The following is a 21,043-nucleotide window of genomic DNA, read 5'->3' as shown; positions in this document are numbered from 1 at the left end:
TCAATCTAAAAGGAGAAACAAATCTTTTATTCACTTCAAAGTGCCTTTTTTTCTGAGTTAAAAAAGACAGCCCTTGGAGGCCACTGCTGATACGTCACACCAATAGGGGCTATGACCTGAGCTGCAGAAGATGATTATTACACATTGTTAGGTATTCTCAACAAAGTATTTTAAATATTCAAATTTTACTTTAAATAATATAGCTACTCATATTTCTTTCGTTCTCTCTGTTTTTTTTTTTTTTTTTTTTTTTTTTTGAGACAGAGATCTTGCTTCATCATCCAGGCTAGAGTGCAATGATACGATCTCCACCATTCCAACCTCCACCTCCTGGGTTCAAGTGATTCTCCTGTCTCAGCTTCCCAAATATCTGGGATTACAGGCATGTGCTACCACACCCAGCTAATTTTTGTAGTTTTAGTAGAGACAGGGTTTCACCATGTTAGCCAGGCTGGTCTTGAGCTCCTGACCTCAAGTGATCCTACTACCTTGGCCTCCCAAAGTGCTGGGATTACAGGCATGAGCCACCACATCCAGCCACTATCCATGTTTCATTTGATCAAGTAAAATATATTGTTTTTTTTTCCGCATATATTATGAGTGAATGATACACATTAATCACTATTGTTTGTGTTAAATAATTTATTTGATTTACTACTCACGCTTTACTGAGGAAGTTTCTTTCAGTGCATCTGCCAGATTAAAATCATCAAAGTCCCCAGATCCTAAAAATTAAAAAAAAAAAAAAACAACATTAAACTATCTTTGCATAAAACAAAGTAGTAATGAAACACCCTCTAGAAATGGTCATTTCCCTTTAGAAAGTGAAGGAGTAACAGCAGATATTCTATGCAAATAGAAACTGAAAGTGAGTGGAGGTAACTATACTTACATCAGACAAAACAGAGGTCACTACTGTTAGCAAACTAACATAGGAACAGAAAACCAAATACCACATGTTCTCACTTAGAAGTGGGAGGTAAATGATGAGAATACATGGACACATATAGGTGAACAACACACATTGGGTTCTATTGAAGGGTGGAGGGTGGGAGGAGGGAGAAGATCGGGAAAAGGAACCAATGTGTACTAGGCTTAATACCTAGATGAGGAAATCTATACAACAAACCTCCATGATACAAGTTTACCTATATAATAAACCTGCACATGTATCCCTGAACTGAAAATAAAAGTTAAAAAAAAAAATAGACTTTTAAAGTCAGAAACTGTAAAAAGAGACAACGGAAGTCATTATACGCTAAAGGGGTTGATATATTAAGAAAGTATAACAATTGCAAATATATACACATCCAACGTTGAAGCACCTAAATATTTAGAGCAAATTTTTTTTTTTTTTTTTTGAAACAGAGTTTCACTCTTGTTGCCCAGGCTGGAGTGCAATGGCACCATCTTAGCTCACTGTAACCTCTGCCTCAAGGTTCAAGTGATTCTCCTTCCTCAGCCTCTCAAGTAGCTGGGATTACAGGCATGTGCCACCACACCCGGCTAATTTTGTATTTTTAGTAGAGATGGGGTTTCTCCATGTCAGTCAGGCTGGTCTCGAACTCCCAACCTCAGGTGATCCACCTGCCTCAGCCTCCCAAAGTGCTGGGATTACAGGCGTGAGCCACGGCGCTCAGCCTATAGAACAAATATTAACAGATGTAAAGAGAGAGATAGACTGCAATGCTATAATAGTAGAACACTTCAATACCTTACTTTCAACATTGAACAGATCATCTAGACAGAAAAATCAGAAATAAGAAATAAGAAAACATTGGATTTGAACTACACTTTAGACCAAATGAACTTAACAGATATTTACAGAACATTCCAACCAGCAGCAACAAAATACACACTCTTCTCAAGTGCACATGAAACATCCTCTAGGATACATCATATGTTAGGCCACAAAACAATTCTTTACAAATTTAAGAAGACTGAAATCGTATCAAGTATCTTTTCTGATCAAAATGGCATGAAACTAGAAATCAACAATAGGAGGAATCTTGGAAAACTCACAAATATGTGGAAATTAAACAATATGCTCCTGAACACTGAATGGGTCAAAGAATAAATTAAAAGGAAACTTTAAAAATATCCTGAGATGGCCAGGTGTGGTGGCTGTTATCCTAGCACTGTGGGAGGCTGAGGTGGGTGGATTACTTGAGGTCAGGAGTTTCAGACCACCCTGGCCAACATGGTAAAACTCCATCTCTACCAAAACAAATACAAAAAAATTAGTTGGGTGTGGTGGTGTGCACCTGCAACCCCAGCTACTCGGAAGGCTGAGGCATGAGAATCACTTGAACCTGGGAGGTGGAAATTGCAGTGAGCTGAGATTGTGCCATTGTACTCTAGCCTGGGTGACAGAATGAGACCTTGTCTCAAAAAAAATAAATAAATAAAATATTGAGACAAATCCAAATCGAAACACAATATACCATAACTCATAGGATGCAGCAAAAGCTCTCCTGAGAGGAAAGTTCATAGCAATGAACACCTACATCAAAAAAGAAGAAAAATCTTAAATACCTAACGTTGCACCACAAGGTACTAGAAAAAGAACAAGGTAACCCTGAACTTAGTAGAAGAAAGGAAATGACAAAGACCAAAGCAGAAATAAACAAAATATATACTAGAAAAATAATAGAAAAGATCAGTGAGACAAAAAGATGGCTTTTGAAAAAAACTGACAAACCTTTAACTAGATTAAGAAAAAATGAGAAGACTCAAATAAAATCAAATTAAAGAGGAGACAGTACAACTGGTAACACAAGAATACAAAGAATCATAAGAGACTACTATGAACAACTACACATAGACAAATTTGATAACCCAGAAGAACGACATGAATTTCTAAAAGCACGCAACCTACCAAGACTGAAATAGTAGGAAATAGAAAATCTGAACAGACCAATAACAAGGAGATAGAATCAGTAATAAAAATGTTCCTATCAATGGAAAGACCAGGACCTGATGTCTTCACTGCTGAATTCTACCAAACTTTTAAAGAAAAAAAATACAAATCCTTCTCAAACTCTTCCAAAAACTGAAGTGGATAGAATATTTCCAAATTCATTTTATGAGGCTAGCATTACCCTGACATGAAAGCTCTATAAGAATACAAGAAAAGAAAACTACAGGTCAAAGTCTTTGGTGAATATAGATGCAAAAATCCTTAACAAAACACTAGCAAACTGAATTCAATAGAACATTAGAAAGACCATTCACCATTATCAAGTAGGATTTACCCCAGCAATGCAAGGATAGTTCAACATATGTGAATCTATACACGCAATACACCCCTAACTCACTTTATGAGACCAACATCATCCTGATACCAAAACCTAGCAGAGACACAACTAAAAAAGAAAATTTCAGGCCATATCCACGATGAACATTGATGCAAAAATCTTCAATAAAATACTGGCAAACCAAATCCAACAGCACATCAAAAAGCTTATCCATCATGATCAAGTCAGCTTCATCCCAGGGATTCAAGGCTGGTTCAACATACAAAATCTATAAATGTAATCCATCATATAAACAGAACCAAAGACAAAAACCACATGATTATCTCAATAGATGCAGAGAAGGTCTTCAATAAATTCAACAACACTTTATGTTAAAAACTCTCTACAAACTAGTTATCAGCAGAATGTATCTAAACATAATAAAAGCTATTTATGAAAAAAACACAGCTAATATCATATTGAACAGGCAAACTAGAAGCATTCCCTTTGAAAACTGGTACTAGACAAGGGTGCCCTCTCTCACCACTCCCATTCAACATAGTACTGGAAGTTCTGGCCAGAGCAATCAGTCAAGAAAAAGAAATAAAGGGTATTCAGTTAAGAAAAGAGGAAGTCAAATTGTCTCTATTTGCAGACAACATGACTGTATATTTAGAAGACCCCATGGTCTCAGCCCAAAATCTCCTTAAGCTGATAAGCAACTTCAGCAAAGTCTCAGGATACAAAATCAATGTGCAAAAATCACAAGCATTCCCATACACCAATAATAGACAAACAGAGAGCCAAATCATATAAGTAAACTCCTATTCACAATTGCTACAAAGAGAATAAAATACCTAGGAATACAACTAACAAAGGACGTGAAGGACCTCTTCAAGGAGAACTGCAAACAATTGCTCAAGGGAATAAGAGAGAACACAAATAGATGGAAAAACATTCCATGCTCACAGTTTGGAAGAATCAATATTGTGAAAATGGCCTTACTGCTCAAGGTAATTTATACATTCAATGCTATCCCCATCAAGTTACCACTGATCTTCTTCACAGAACTGGGAAAAAACACCTTAAACTTCACATAGAACCAAAAAAGAGCCTGCATAGCTAAGACAATCCTAAGCAAAACAACAAAGCTGGAGGCATCACGCTACCTGACTAAATGTGATACACCATATTAACAAAGAGGAAAATGAAAACCACATGATCATCTCAATAGATGCAGGAAAAAACACTTGAGAAAATTCAACATCCATTCATGTTAAGAACTTTAAAAAAAGGTATAGAAGAAATGTACCTCAACATAATAAAGGCCATAATATGACAAGCCCATAGCTAGTATTATACTCAACGGTAAAGAGTTAAATGCTTTTCCTTTAACATCAGGAACAAGACAACAATGCCCACTCTTACTACTTCTATTCAACAGAGTAAGTTATATCCAGAGAAGTCAGGCAAGATCAAGAAATAAAAGTCCTCTCTGTAGGAAAGGAAGAAGTTAAATTGTCTCTGTTTGCAAATGATATGATCTTATGTGTAGAAAATCCTAAAGACTCTACCAGAAAACTGTAAGAACTGATAAACAAATTTAATAAAGTAGCAAGTTACAAAATCAACATACAAAAACTAATAGCATTTCTATATATAAACAATGAACTATCTGAACAAAAGAAAACAATCCCATTTACAATAGCATCAAAAAATAAAATACTGAGTAGTAAACTTAACCAAGGAGATAAAAGACCTGTACATTGAAAACTATAAAACAATGAAGAAAAATTAAAAACACAAGTGAAAATATATCCTATGTTCATGTATTAGAAGAATATTGTTAAAATGTCTATATTACCTAAAATGATTTACAGATATGATGTAATTTCTATCGAAACTCCAATGTCATTTTTCACAGAAATGGAAAAAAATCCTAAAATTTGTATGGAACCAGAAATGACCCCCAATAACCAAAGCAATCTTGAGCAAAATGGGCAAAGCTGGAGGCATTGCATTTCTTTATTTCAAAATATATTATAAAGATATTGTAATCAAAACAGCATAGTATGGGCATAAAAACAGACACATCAACTAATGGAACAGGATAGAAAGCACCAAAGTAAACTCAAATATTTACAGTTAATTGATCTCCAACAAGGGTGCCAAGAACATATACTTGGGAAAGGACAGTCTCCTCAATAAACGATGTAGGGTAACTGGATATCTACATGCAAAAGAATGAAACTGGACCCCATCTCATATCATATACAAAAATTAACTCAAAATAAATAAAAGACTTAAATGGAAGACCTGAAACTGCAAATCTACTAGAAAAAATAAAAACAAAGAGAAAAAGTTCCACAACATTAGTCTGGGCAATCATTTCCTAGATAAGACTCCAAAAGCACAGGCAACAAAAGTCAAAGTAACAAATGAGATTCAATGAAACTAAAAAGTTTCTACACAGCAAAGGAAACAACAGAGTAAAAAGACAACCCATGGATTAAGAGAAAATATTTGCAAACCATATATCTGAAAAGAACTTAACATCCAAAATATATAAGGATAGCAAGAAAACAAATAACCCAGTTAAAAATGGGCAAAGGCAAAAAAACTTCTCAAAAGAAGAGATATGAATGGCCCACAGGTATATGAAAAAATGCTCGATGTCTCTAATCATCAGGGAAACACAAATTAAAACCAAAATGTGGGCCAGGTGCAGTGGCTTATGCTTGTAATCCCAGAACTTTGGGAGGCCAAGGCAGGCAGATCACAAGGTCAAGAGATCGAGACCATCCTGGCCAACATGGTGAAACCTGTCTCCACTAAAAATACAAAAATTAGCTGTGCATGGTGGTGCACACTTGTTTCAGCTACTCAGGAGGCTGAGGCACAAGAATTGCTTGAACGTGGGAGGTGGAGGTTGCAGTGAGCTGAGATCACACCATTGCAATCCAGCCTGGTGGCACAGCGAGAATCCATCTTAAAAAAACAAACGAAAAATATGATGTCATCTGATATCTGTTAGAATGGCTATTATGAAGAAGATGAATCGTGTTTGTTGGTGAGAATATGGAGAAAAGAAAACCCTTGCACATGTTGTTAGGAATGTAAATTAGTACAGCCATTTTGGAGAACGATATGAAGGTTCCGCAAAAAACAAAAAATAAAATTACCATATAATTTGGAAGTCAATCGCAGTTCTGTGTATGTATTAATATCCAAAGGAATTGAAATCACTATTTTTAAGAGATATATACTTCCATGTTCATTTTGGTTTTATTTACAATAGCGAAGGTATGGAAGCAACCTAAATGACCATCAATAAATGAGTGAATAAAGAAAATGTGGTACATATACAAATGGAGTACTATACATCCTTTAAAAAGAAGGATATAAGACTATACTTTCAGGGATCATTTCTATAGTATGTTACTAGAGAAGTTTCTCTGAATGTGTAGAGCACCGAACAGCATGGTACTGGTACCAAAACAGAGATATAGACCAATGGAACAGAACAGAGGTCTCAGAGGAAATACAACATATCTACAACCATCCGATCTTCGACAAACCTGACAAAAACAAGCAATGGGGAAAGGACTCCCTGTTTAATAAATGGTGTTGGGAAAACTGGCTAGCCATGTGCAGAAAGCAGAAACAGGACTCCTTCCTGACACCTTACACCAAAATTAACTCCAGATGGATTAAAGACTTAAACATAAGACCTAACACCATAAAAACCCTAGAAGAAAATCTAGGCAAAACCATTCAGGACATAGGTGTAGGCAAGGACTTCATGACCAAAACGCCAAAAGCAATGGCAACAAAAGCCAAAATAGACAAATGGGACCTAATCAAACTCCACAGCTTCTGCATGGCAAAAGAAACAGTCAGTAGAGTGAATCGGCAACCAACAGAATGGGAAAAAAATTTTGCAGTCTACCCATCTGACAAGGGGCTGATATCCAGAATTTACAAAGAGCTAAAACAGATCTACAAGAAAAAAACAAACAAGCCCATTCAAAAATGGGCAAATGATATGAACAGACACTTTACAAAAGAAGACATACAGGAGGCCAACAAACATATGAAAAAATGCTCATCATCACTGGTCTTTAGAGCAATGCAAATCAAAACCACATTGAGATACCATCTCACACCAGTTAGAATGGCGATCATTAAAAATCGGGAAACAACAGATGCTGGAGAGGATGTGGAGAAATAGGAACACTTTTACACTGTTGGTGGGAGTGTAAATTAATTCAACCATTGTGGAAGGCAGTGTGGCGATTCCTCAAGGACCTAAAAATAGAAATCCCATTTGACCCAGCAATCCCATTACTGGGTATATATCCAAAGGATTATAAATCATTCTACTATAAGGACACATGCACATGAATGTTCATTGCAGCACTGTTTACAATAGCAAAGACCTGGAACCAACCCAAATGCCCATCGATGATAGACTGGATAGGGAAAATGTGGTACATATACACCATGGAATATTACGCAGCCATCAAAAACAATGATTTCATGTCCTTTGTAGGGACATGGATGAACCTGGAAACCATCATTCTCAGCAAACTGACACAAGAGCAGAAAATCAAACACCGCATGTTCTCACTCATAGGTGGGTGTTGAACAATGAGAACACATGGACACAGCGAGGGGAGCACTACACACTGGGGTCCGTTGAGGGGAAATGGGGGAAGGACGGGGAGATGGGGAGGTGGGAAGAGATAGCATAGGGAGAAATGACAGATACAGGTGAGGGGAAGGAAGGCAGCAAACCACACTGCCATGTGTGTACCTATGCAACAATCTTGCATGTTCTTCACAGGTACCCCCAAACCTAAAATGCAATAAAAAATAAAAAATAAAAAATAAAGAAGGATATTCTGTCACTCATGACAATGTGGATGGAACTGAAGGACATTATGCTAAGTGAAATAAGCCACATACACAGAAATACAAATATTGTATGATCTCACTTAGATATGGAATTGAAAAAAGTTGATCTCACAGAAACAGTAAAAAGATAGCTTACCAGAGGCTGAGGGGAGGGAAAGGTATTAGGAAAGAGAAGTTGCTGATTAAAGAATATAAAGTTTCAGTTAGACAGGAGGAATTAAATTTTAGTGACCTATTGCACTGCATGGGGACCACAAGTAATAATAATGTATTATATATTTCAAAATTGCTAATAGACTTTTACCATTCTCACTACAACAAAGTAAGTTGGTGAGATAATAGATATGTTAATTAGTTTGAATGAATCTTCCTACAATGTATACACAGACCAAAACATCACATTGTACCTTGTAAATATATATAAATATTATTTGTCAATGAAAAATAAATGTTAAAATGATTTTTATTAGCCAGGCATGGTGATGCATGCCTGTAGTCCCAATTACTTGGAAGGCTGAGGAAGGAGGATTGCTGGAGTCTAGGAGTTTGAGGTTACAGTGAGCTATGATTGTGTACTGTCCTCTAGCATGGATGACAGAATGAGACCCTGCCTGTAAAAAGCAACAACAACAGTAACAACAACAACAATTTTTTAAATTTAACTATCTTGGTATGAAACAAAGTAATACTAAAATTCTCTCCTGAAATGGCCATGGTCCTTTAGACAGTGTCATGAATGTAACTCCACAAAAGGGAAATAAGTCGAAGCCACCCAAAGATATGCTGAGCTGACGTCCTTCCTCAAACAACCAGTCTTATCTCCACCAAAAATAAAAATTAAAAAAATTAAAAACAAAACAAAATGCCAAGCTTCAGTCCACTAAAATGGTGACAGCTCTGGTGTTTGGAACATGAGGTAATATCTTACAGAAAACCTTCTCCATAGAGAAGAGGAAGTGTTGGAGCCCACCGTTCCACTGATGAGGGGCCAAGGTCTCCCACTCCATCCCAGGTCTCACAAAGGCTACTCTATATTTTGTCAATCCAGGGTACCTTCTCTCCAATCCCCAGCACCCCACCTAGACTAGAGGCTTTGAGTAGTCACGCATAACTGAAAAAGCTCTGGGGTAAAGTTTTTCACAGTACAATTTGTCCCTACAAGTGGACCCATCTGTCTAATCCACTGTCCTACTGAACTTGATAGCTACTGTTCCCTCTAGATGGGCGCGTAGTTTGTCAGAACGGTGTACAGCTTACCAGTTCTCAAGCAAACCATTATGTATGCCTACTGGAATTGACCAATTAAGTAAATGGATAGAAGATGGTGAGAGCCAGGTTTCTCACTATCAGAGAGACGTTACAAATAAGAGGGGCAGGCTAAAATGAACCATATAAAAATGGATTAGAGTTGGAGACTTCAGTATGAAACTATATTTAGCTTAATATTAACATACAGTAATGTGTTTCTTAGCAACAGGGATACATTCTGAAATGAGTCTATTAGACTTCTACCATTTTGTTGTGCAAATATCATAGGGTGATCTTACACAAATCTAGAGTTTGTAGCCTACTACACATCTAGTCTGCATAGTACAGCCTATTTATTTTACTCTACAAACCTGTACAGCATGTGACTATACTGAATACTGTAGGTAATAGTATGGTATTTGTGTATCTAAACAAAGAAAAGGTAGAGTGAAAATACAGTATTACAATCTTATGGGACCAACATTCTATATGTGGTCTGTCAACCAAAATATCACTACATAGTACATGGCTATATACATACAGCTATATAAAGAAATATTTATAGACATGACCATATACATGGGTTAGTATAAAGACATATATTCCCTTGCTCTGTCAACTGAGAGGGGCTTGAAGCAACAACACCCCACAGCAATGAGCACATCTAGCACCTAGATCTACATCTCGAATCCTACTCTCCAATAAAGGGAACCAGGGTTGAAGCATCTTGAGGTGCTAGGAAGTAAGGAAGTTTTTTATTTATTTATTTATTTTTTTTTATTGCATTTTAGGTTTTGGGGTACATGTGAAGGAAGTATTTTTAAAAATCAAATCAATGGATATCTGTCTAAGGGGCACAGGAACCAAGTGAAAGAGCTCCCAGTGGCTATGGCTGGAATAAATTTTTACAGACGTTTTTCAGGATGGATACAGCTGGAACAATTTGAAGAACAAAATAAAGTAGTATTGGGTTGCAACCCAAAGTATAAAATAAGTATCCACGAGTCCTTACTGAATAAGTGATACACAAAAGTAGAGAATAGGCAAATCTCTCATACAGAATAATTCAAATTAATATATGTAGATATTTGTCCCTCATGGAGGTGAAGCACAATTCCCCACTCCCTATGTATTGGCTGCACATCGTAACTTCTTCCAAAGATTACAGTATGAGAAAGGGCGGGGTAGAAAAACTTTACTTTTTACAGAGGAGAAACCTTACAAACACTACCTAAGCCAGGTGACCAAGGTCAACATGTACAATGATGAGTCCTGTTGATAGTATGTTCCCTTGATATGATGTGATAGGATGTGACGCACATGGCACTTTGCCTCCATGGTGTTCCTTTCAAAACCCCATAACCCTAGTCTAACCATGAAAAAAACATCAGATAAATCCTGATGGGGGGTGCTGTACAAAATACTTGACTAATCCTCAAAATCATGAAGGTCATTAAAACCAAACAGAGAGTCTGAGAAACTGGCATAACCTGAGAAATTTAAGAAGACATAATGACTGACAGTCATGTGGATGATTGCATCCTGGATTGGATTCTGGAACAGAAGAGGACTTTAGATAAAAACTGAGGAAATCTGAATACAGTATAGACTTTAGTTAATAATAGTATATCTATATTGGTTCATAAACTGTGACAAATGCGTCATGCAAATATAAAATGTTAATAAGGATAACTAGATATGAAGCATATGGGAACTCCATCCTAGCTCTGCAATTTTTCTGTAAATCTAACTGTTCAAAAGTAAAACTTATTTTTAAAAGATCAATTTCCTATAGCAAAATAAATTAGGGGCAACTGCTAAATGAAGAGATATAGGATATATAACCTTGAAACCAAAGCCACTAGAGGGGGGAAAAAGAAAAAAAGCAGCAGCAGCAAGAACTATGTTAAATAGAAAACAAATTCTTTTTTTTTTTTTTTCCACTATATTGCCTAGGCTGGTCTCCAACTCCTAGTCTCAAGTAATCCTTCCCCCTCGGTCTTGTGCTGGGACTATAGGCATGAGCCACCATGCCCAGCTGAAAACATGAACTTTAACACAGGAATATGTACAATCATATCAGTTAAGAAAAAAGAGTGTAAATAGGCTAAATCTCCTGTTAAAAGACAAGTGAGATTAAAAGATATCTAATTATTGGCTACTGATAAAATATACATTTAAAACAAAATGGCAAAAAAAAAGTAGACAATGAAGAAATATATGCCAGGCAAATACTAACAGGAAGGAAACAGATATGATATTAATATAAGATAAAATTCAAGACCCAAAGCTCTAAGTAGGAAAAGAGCAGTATTTTATGGGAATAAAACATATAATACACCAAGTAAATAAAAGTTATGATAACCTAGCTTCCAAAATTCTAGGGTAGACTTTTGCTTTTTGCTATGACGAGTAACTGGGATCGGACCTGCCTTTCTACTGTAAATCATAAAATGAACAGACCCATGAGGCAAAATCAGCACCAAGCAAGAAGTAGTAAGAGCCTGCAATCCTTGAGATTAGGGCAATTATAACAGCTAAATCCAAGAGATGATCTTGGATTGGATCCTGAACCTATAAAAGTCATTATTGGGACAATCAGCAAAGTTAAATGAGATCTGTTGACCAGATGATAATACTGGATCATTGACAATTTCTGATCTTGATGGAAATACTGTAGTCAGGAGGAGGGTATCCCTGTTTTTAGAAACTGGAAACCAAAGCATCAAGAGGTAATAGGTACAGGCTTGGTGCAGTAGCTCATGCCTATAATCCCAGCACTTTGGGAGGTTGAAGTGGGAGGATTGCTTGAGCCCAGGAGTTCAAGACCAGCCTGGGTAACAACACAACAACAACAACAACAACAAACTAGCCTGAAGTTGGAAGACCAGGCATGGTGGCTCATTCCTATAACCCCAGCACTTTGAGAAGCTGAGGTGGGAGGATTCCTTGAGCCCAGGAGTTCAAGATCAGCCAAAGGCACATAGTGAGGCATCGTCTCTTATAAAAATAAAAAAAAATATTAGCTGGGTATGGTGGTGCATGCCTGTAGTCCCAGCTACTCGAGAGGCTAAGGTGGGAGGATCACTTGAGCTCAGGAGGTTGAAGCTTCAGTGAGCTATAATCACACCACTGCACTCCAGCCTGGGCAACAGAGTAAGATCCTACCTCAAAATAAATAAATAAATAAAAATAGCTGGCCATGGAGGCACATGCCTGTACTCCCAGCTACTCTGGCAGCTGAGGCTGGAGGATCACTTGAGCGTGGCAGGTTCTGGCTGCACTGAGCCTTGATAATGATATTGCACTCTATCCTAGGTGCCAGAGGGAGACCTTGCCAAAAAAAAAAAAAAAAAAAAAGAACAAGAAAAAAAGAGAAAGCGGTAATGGATCTAATGTTTGCAACTGATTATGAAATGGTTCAGGAAATACACATACACACACATACACACAAATGTGGAGTAGGGAAAACACATACACATACAGAAAATGTGATAAATCTGGAAAATTTAGGTGAACAACATATATGAACTTCTTTTTTTTGAGACAGGGTCTGGCTCTGTCATCCAGGCTGGATTGCAGTGGTGCGATCATGGCTCACTGCAGCCTCAAACTCCTGGGTTCAAGCGATCTTCCCACCTCAGCCTCCCTAGTAGTTAGGAACACAGGCACATGCCACCATGCCCGTCTAATTTTTTTGTGTTTTTGTAGAGATAGGATCTCACTATGTTGGCCAGGCTGGCCTCAAACTTCTGAGCTCAAGCAATCTGCCTGTCTCGGCCTCCCAAAGTGCTGGGATTACAGGCATGAGCCACTGTGCCTAGTCAAGAACTCTTTGTATTAATAACAGACATTATTGACACAATTGCTTAGATGGGGTCTGAGGATTAAACAGTAATAATGTATCAAGGTTAGTCTCCTGATTCAGATGGCTGCATTGTAGACATATAAAAAGAGGTCCTTATTTGTAGAAAATGCACTCTAATGTATTGGGGGTGGGGGTGATAAGGCATTAGGTAACCAACTTACTCTCAAGTGGCTTGGTGGAGGAAAAAAGAGTTCCTTGCACTGTACTTGCAAATTTTCTGAAAGTTTATAATTGTTTCAACATTAAAAAATTAAAATATGCAAATACTTCAATGCAGCAATTCCATTTCTAGGTACCTGCTGCAGAAAAATACTTGCAACATGTACCCAAAGAAGTATGGACAAGGAATCTTACAACAGGAAAAAGAAATGGAAACAGTCCAAGTGATCAGCAAACATGAATGGTTAAATGAAATATGGTTCTTCCATACAATTATGATTGGGTAGCTATTAAAAAGAATGGGATAAACCTATAATGGTGACATGCGAGAGATTGCCACAATACACTAATAAATAAAGCAAAGTGCAAAGAAGTATTTTTTTCATTTGTGTGTATATTCATATCTATACCCATAAACATCTTCTGGAAGTTTACAAAGGGAAACTAGTAACAGGGGTTATGTTTAGGTAATGAGAATAATGGTCAGGGGAAGGGAGAAGGAGTATTTTACAATTAATTTTAACTCTTCTCTGCCTTTTTGTTTTCAATCCATGTAAAAGTTCTGCATCAATCCCTCCAAAGCCATAAGCCTACCATCTCACTGGGTCTTCCTTCAAAACTCTTCTTTGCTTCCTCACCCAAGAATTGCAAAAGTAGTTTCCCTCAAATTACATCTTAGACAATAATAAGACGTTTTTAGCCTCAGCCATTCCCCTACTGCTTGCTGATATATCCTGCTACGTGTCATCAGGTAAATATGCTAAGAGAAACATAACACAATGTTGTGCTATGTATCCATCCCTTGTTGACCTTGGATTCAACAGACTCAAACTATCTGTGGATAAAATCATTCAATTTCAATCTAGATCCTGAGCTATTAAGATGTCGTCAAAGCCCACAATCAAGCACAGCTGCTAAAACCCAAGTTTGGAACAAATATTATCAGGAGAGATAATACACCTCAAAATGTGCAAAATAGGGTCATGTTCTATCTTCCTTCTATGCGATCTATTAACTAAACACAGTTTTGGATGCAGGCAGACCACAATCCTAGACACAGGCTAACCCTCTGGCACCAACAAGTATTACAAAACAGCTGATTCACTGTAGGCTCAATTCCCAATTCCCAATCCCTGTATCTGGGCAGCCAGTATTCAAATATTCAGCAGAAAAGTCACTTCATTCCACTGCAGAGGGCCACCAAGAATTCCTTTTAATGTAAAAAGCACGTAATAAGCTGGTGATATTTGCCTGAAAATGTCCTTTCAGAGAGCAAAACGTTGGAAACGCTGCCCATGGACTTGTACATGTCCTTGAGAAGATCAATTTCATAAGAAAAGTGCTGTTTCTACCCACAGACACCCTAACAGCCAATGTCTGTCCTGGAGTAGATTGTGTCCCTTTGGGAAGAAACACAAGCTTGACCTCATGATGCAATTTGACCCAACAGGACTGGCATCTAAAGCTAAGGCTAAGGGTGCATTTCAATAAAGGCTGTAAAACAAGACAAGCTGCCCTTGTTAGAGAATTCCACCCTGAACTGGCTGTGATCCAGCACCTGCCTATGCCTGATTGAAACGTCTGATCCTTGAGAGAGACCATCTGATGGGCCCCTTAAGTAGCCTTTCATTTGGATTTGATTAATCATTCCCTCCTCTGTTGTTCCTATCCACTCCACTCAGTTCCTCTTAAAAGTACAGCCATTCCAGTGAAGTATTTTTGTGTTTCCTCTCTCCAGACTTGCCCCACACAACATGGTAGCCACTAGCCACATGTGATAGTTTAAATTAAAATTAGCATTTGATAAATTTTTAAAATTTTGCTCCTTTATTGCACTAACCTCTTTTCAACGCTTGATAGCCACATGCAGCTGGTAACTACCGTGTTTGACAGCATAGATAGAGAACATTTCCATCATCACAGAAAGTTCTGTAGGACAGTGCTGCTCTAGACAGTGAGCTGCCTGAAGCAAGGACTGGCACTTGGTAATCTCTATGCCAACACCACACACAGACCTGGCAGCAAAAAAAGCATTTCCTAAAGGTATGTTCATTTTGAGTACCAAAACTCCGTCACCAGTAGATAGTACCTAATATTACTTTGTGACAAAATCCATTTGGATTTCATGCCAAAAGCAAACATCTCTGCAGAGGAACGTGTCTGCTGCCTGCTGCTGGATTAATAACCACAAAGGCAGCTGGGACCCCTAGCTGTCCAAGATTTCAGAGGCAAAGTCAGGATTCCAGCAGGGAGATTGGCACCTCTCAAGTGGCCAGTTTCATCTATTCCCCCTGCTCTCTAAGGATGGTTTCTATTCTACCTTTTTCCTTTGTACGTGTAAGCAGTTTACAATTGGGGAGAAGAGGGGCCAGTGTAAATCCTAAGTGAATGAATACTCACCTAAACTGCATTGGTTTTTAAATTTTAAAATCCTGACCCTTTTCTGTGGATGAATAAGAAAGCATACCAGGGATATCTCAGTCTGGTAAATCACAGATGTATCATCTCAGGATTTTCTATTTTTCTGCCTTAATGGAGGCTCTCTAAGTACTCACAATATCCCTATGGTTGTCCAGGAAAGCTAGGACACCACTCACCTGCCTGTCATCTAGGAACAGAGCTACTTATCAAAAAGGAAACCAACTTGGTCAATGGTGAGACCACTAACAAATGTAAGCAAGGCCCACTCTAAGATGGACCAGAATCAAAGTTGGACCAGAATCAAAGTCGGACCTGAGGGATTGAATTGTGACCCAGCAAATTTGACAGTGGCACAAGCCTCTGGATCACTTGGGTTCAAGGAATAACACTCAAACCAGTCCCAGTAGATTGAGTCTGCTAATGGACGAGTGGGAAGCACAGCTTGATTCAACTTGAAATGAGCCATTTAATAAGAATGTTTCACCATCATATGATAAAGACCTCACCTGATGCAACTGCTTGCAAAGCCTTGCCTTTCTTTCCCCTGATCTCTGGCAGGGGGGTGATTAATCAAAGGAAAGCCTGCAGGTCAGAAAAACAACTTCACACCTCCCTGTCTACCATGGAAACATTCCTGGAAACTGATTGTGGGAAATCTATGCGACAAACTCACTGGTATGTATGGCCAATTTTACAAATGTCTCTTTGGTGTAAACAACTTATCTCCCTTAACACAAACAAGTAGGTATCCCTCTCCCATCTTGTGCTAGAGAGCGTGGGGCAAACCAAAAATGCTAGTTTTTAGTCCCCAGTTTCCCTGAATTTTTGCACCATTTTAACTCTTGTTACCTCAGTCTAGATTTGAACACATTTGTCTTGATGAATTTATGCTTTCACACCTCAAAGCATGCTGAGTAATTAATATCCTTTGGGTTTGCTAAGCACTGCAGCATTACAAGTGAATATGAAAATGGCTTTCCTCTTATTCTGATTACTAAATGGATTTAGCTATTGCCACCTGAGCTCCAAATAATTTCATGAATAAATTTAAATCACTCCCAGAGAGGACAATAATGACATGAAGCATTTCAGTCCACAACAGCCACTGCCACCAAGCTACCTGCAGTGGCTGTAAGAAGCCTGACCCGGGCACTGACAGGGCACACCACCTCCAGTTACCCACTATGGAAAGGAAACATGGTAAATAGGGGATCACTGAGACGCAAATTCCATGTCTAAAAGTTTTAAAGTGCTTTTTCGTATTTCCAGGAAGTATCTAAGTGTCCATATGTAACAGGTTGCTTAATTCTAAATGCAGCGGAAGGACTTTTTTTTTTTTTTTTTTTTAAACATTGTATAAGTCACTTCGTTGATGAGTTTGAACTGAAAGGCCAATTTCAATCTTCCTTTTCACACAGAAATGTAAATGTCTGCAATGGGTGTTCACAAGGAAATCCCAAATGTGCTTCAGATGCCTGCAAGGATAACCTTTTCCAAGAAGTTAGAGCTAAGAGTTAGGGAACTACTTAGCAAAAGAAAAATGGAGTGGGCGCTAGGGGCTAGGGAGTGAAGGGAATGAAGACTGACTGCCAAAGGCTAAAGGGCATGGGTTTCTGTTTAGGGTTGTGAAATGTTTTCTAGATCTAGATAGTGGTGATAGTTGCACAACATAGTGAGTACATTAAACACAATGCTGTAGGCTTTAAAATGGTGAATTTTATGTTTTGTGAATGATGCCTCAATTTTTTAAAAATGGGGTAGTGTCTCCATATACTGTCCCTGGCATTCCACTCTGTGGGAGAGTATCCTGGGACCTCAGAGATCAGATGTCCTTTTCATAGGTGGCAGCCCAAGAGCCACAGTGGTTAATCATAAGGTAGCAGATACAAAAATTGCCCCAAAGCCAGAAGATTCAAGGTCTTGTCCCAGACTGCCACGCACTGAGGGTCCTAGAGCAATCACTTGATCCCATAGGAGTAACCTGTTCCCGTATGTAAAGTCAAGGTGTCATACCTGATTACTCCTCCTCTCATGGTATAAGGTGGATGGCATAATAGAAATAAAACTAGCATAGACAAATAAGGTGCTATCATGATGTGTCTCAAGTCCCATGATAGCCCTGTGTCAAGTGGCATACTGCTCTTAGGGCCACAGTTTCTATGAAGCAGTGCAAGATACTAAGTGCTTTGTCAGTTGGGCACAGTGGCTCATGCTTGTAATCCCAGCACTTTGGGAGGCTGAGGTGGGAGGATCGCCTGAGCTCAGGAGTTCAAGACCAGCCCGGTCAACATGGTGAAACCCCATCTCTACTAAAAATACAAAAAATTAGCCACGTGTCATGGCACATGCCTGTAATCCCAGCTACTTGGGAGGCTGAGGCAGGAGAATCACTTGAACCCAGAAGGCAGAGGTCGCAATGAGCCAAGACTGTACCACTGCACTTCAGCCTGGGTGACAGTGCAAGGCTCTGTCTCGAAAAATAAAAAAAATAATAAAAATAAAATAAAGATAAAAGATACTACGTGCTTTGTCAAAGGTGACATTGCTGGCGTCACACACAGAATTGGGGCCAAGGTTTCCAAGCTCTGGTCCAAGGCTGTTTCAGGATGACACATGAGGATATCAGCACTAGTGACCAGCTTTGGAGCCAAACAGGCATGATGTAGACACCAGCTCTGCCACTTAGCAGGAGAGACGCCTTGCACAAGGGACTTGCCAGCTCTATACCTGTTTGTTTCCTCATCTATAAAGTGGAGATAATAACAGACCCTGCCACAGTGAGTTAATGTGAGGATTAAATGGTCATTATATATAAAGAATCTAGCACAATATCTGACATAGGAATCCCTCAAATGTTAGCTAATTTTATTATTAAATTTGGTATTAAGTAGAAGGTCTTCAATCAAGTAAATGGCTTATAAGAGACACATTAAAATGTTCAAAAGCTTAATGGATTAAGAGAGAACAAAGCCACATTCTAATCTAAACTTATCCAGTGTTTGATGAGCCTTCAGATTCTACTGATGCAACAAAAGTTTGGAAAACTGAGGCACAAGAACATAAGTGACTTGGACAAGGCCACTACAAATCAGTCTGTTGACTAACAACAAATGGACATGGTATTTCCTTTTGAAGCCAACATAAACACCAATGGATCCTCTGAACTTCCTTAAGTCAGGTAAGAATCTACATCTAGTTGGTGTTGCATGTATGAACACTTCCAAATCAGATCCAGGCAGAGTACAACCGGACCTCAGAAATTATCAAGATTTTCAGCCTTGCCATCTGGCCAGGCCAATACAGAGGGAGAAAGACACTGAGCATGGGGCACCTCCTCCCTATGTATCCCCAACCCAGACCTTTGTCCTCAATTCCGATTCTGCAGGTCTTGCTACGCAGGGGAGATTTCCACAGCACCTCCAGGGAAGTATGTCCTGAGTTGGCCTCTGTCTTCCCTTGTGCTAGCAATCCTTGTCCTAGCTATCTTTGTGCTAGTAATACCCAGTCTTAACTACTGTTGTGTTGTAGTAAGTTTTGAAATTGGGAAGTGTGAGTCTACCAACTTTGTTCTTGTTGTTCAAGCTTGTTTGGCTATTTTGGGCCCCTTGAATTTCTGTATGAATTTTTGGATCAGCTTGTCAATTTCTGCAAAAGACAGCTGGGGTTCTGATAGGGATTGCGTTGAATCTGTAGTTCAATTTGGGAAGTGTCATCCCATCTATTTTTAAACATGCTCAAATCTCTCCCATTTTAACTAGAAAACCCTCTTTTGACTGTACATCCCCATCTTGATACTACTTTCTCTCCCACCCCTTCATAGCCAAACTCATAACATGACTAACCTTGCTGTCTCTGCTTGCTCCCTCTTGAATCACTCCTCAATATCTCACAGCCAACTCACACTCAGAATCCACGAATCCAAATGCCAAGGCCTGCCTCTCCAAACTAGGGGCTTTTCCTGAGTTCCCAGTTTTTTTCACTGAATGGCACAGCCACGCACTGCACTGTCCAAGCCAGAAAGCTGTACAGTGTCCTGACATCTTCTCCCTCATGCTCCATTACCACACCATCACCAAGAACTGGCAATTCCACCTCCACCACATACCCAAAGCCCACCACTTTTCCACTGCCACTACCAAGCCAGGCAGCGATCATTTTTCACCTGGACAACCACGAGCACCATCCTCCTGTTCCTTCCAGGTCTATGTCCCACCCAATCCATTCTCCGCATGGCAGCCAGGGAGTCTTCCTTTTTCCTTTTTAAACAAACTTCAAGGCACATCCCTTCCCTGCTCAAAACTCCCAAAGACCTCCTCACTACACTGAATATAAGCTCCATATGCCTATCAATGGCTTGCAGGTCCTCCTTGTACTATGCCTCTCACAGTATTACATAGATTATATAATGTTTTCAAATAATGTGTGCCCATTGTGGAAATATTAGAAAATGCAGAAAAAAATAACAGCAAGTGGCTAACAACATGGATGAACCTTGAAAACATCATGCTAAATGTAATAAGTCAATCACAAGAAGACAAATACTATATTCCTATTTTATGAGGTCCCTAGAGTAGTCAAAATCACAGAGATAGATGGTAGAATGATCACTGCCAGGAGCTGGGGAGACTGAGAGAGGGGAAATTGCTTAATGATTAGACGTTCAGTTTTGCAAGATAAAAAGTTAATGGAGATGGGTTGTACAACAATGTGAATATCCTTAACACTACTAACTATACACTTAGAAATGTTCTAAGACGGTATTATGTGAGTTATTTTTCCACAATTATTTTTTTAAAAACCAGCAAGTGATGCTTTTTAAAAATTAAACTTCAAAAAGATAAAGCCAATTATCACAGGGCATGTTGAATTTGGACAGAATCTAAAATATCATCTAATGACCATTCCTAAAATGCAGCAAAGTAATCTCCAGTGTATAACACAGGTTCTCAGCCAGGTGTGGATGTGCTGGCCAACCTCAGAAACCGCCTGCCCCTCAGAACTCACTGGGCTGACGGCCTAGGCATGTGCTTTGGAAGTGCGTTCATTCATTGGAAGAGCCAGGTTTTTGGAAAGCTTTTTTGTGTTGACCCCAAAACTGGCCAGTGGATTACTCTGGCACTACAAAGAATAAGTATGTCTCCTGTTTTCCACTATGATCCTTTAGACATGTGAATCCTGTGTTAAGGGTCACCGG

At 38.8% G+C, this 21,043-nt stretch overlaps 1 protein-coding gene and 1 pseudogene across 5 annotated transcripts in view; one reads left to right on the top strand and one right to left on the bottom strand.

Moving 5' to 3' along the window:
• CD99L2 (CD99 molecule like 2) overlaps window positions 1-21,043 on the bottom strand; it is a 136,209-nt gene that overhangs the window by 59,383 nt on the left and 55,783 nt on the right. For all 5 annotated transcript variants that reach the window (XM_074391635.1, XM_074391636.1, XM_074391634.1 and 2 more), the window contains exon 2: window positions 663-725. In XM_074391635.1, coding sequence (XP_074247736.1) covers window positions 663-725 — 63 coding nt within the window. The remainder of the gene's footprint in view (window positions 1-662; window positions 726-21,043) is intronic.
• Window positions 6,640-6,738, top strand: LOC120361990 (small nucleolar RNA U3; annotated as a pseudogene).

This window comes from Saimiri boliviensis, chromosome X, assembly GCF_048565385.1.
Source record: "Saimiri boliviensis isolate mSaiBol1 chromosome X, mSaiBol1.pri, whole genome shotgun sequence".
Lineage (NCBI taxonomy): Eukaryota > Metazoa > Chordata > Mammalia > Primates > Cebidae > Saimiri > Saimiri boliviensis.
Note: the sequence above shows the minus strand (reverse complement) of the source record. Positions and strands in the feature narration are given on the sequence as shown.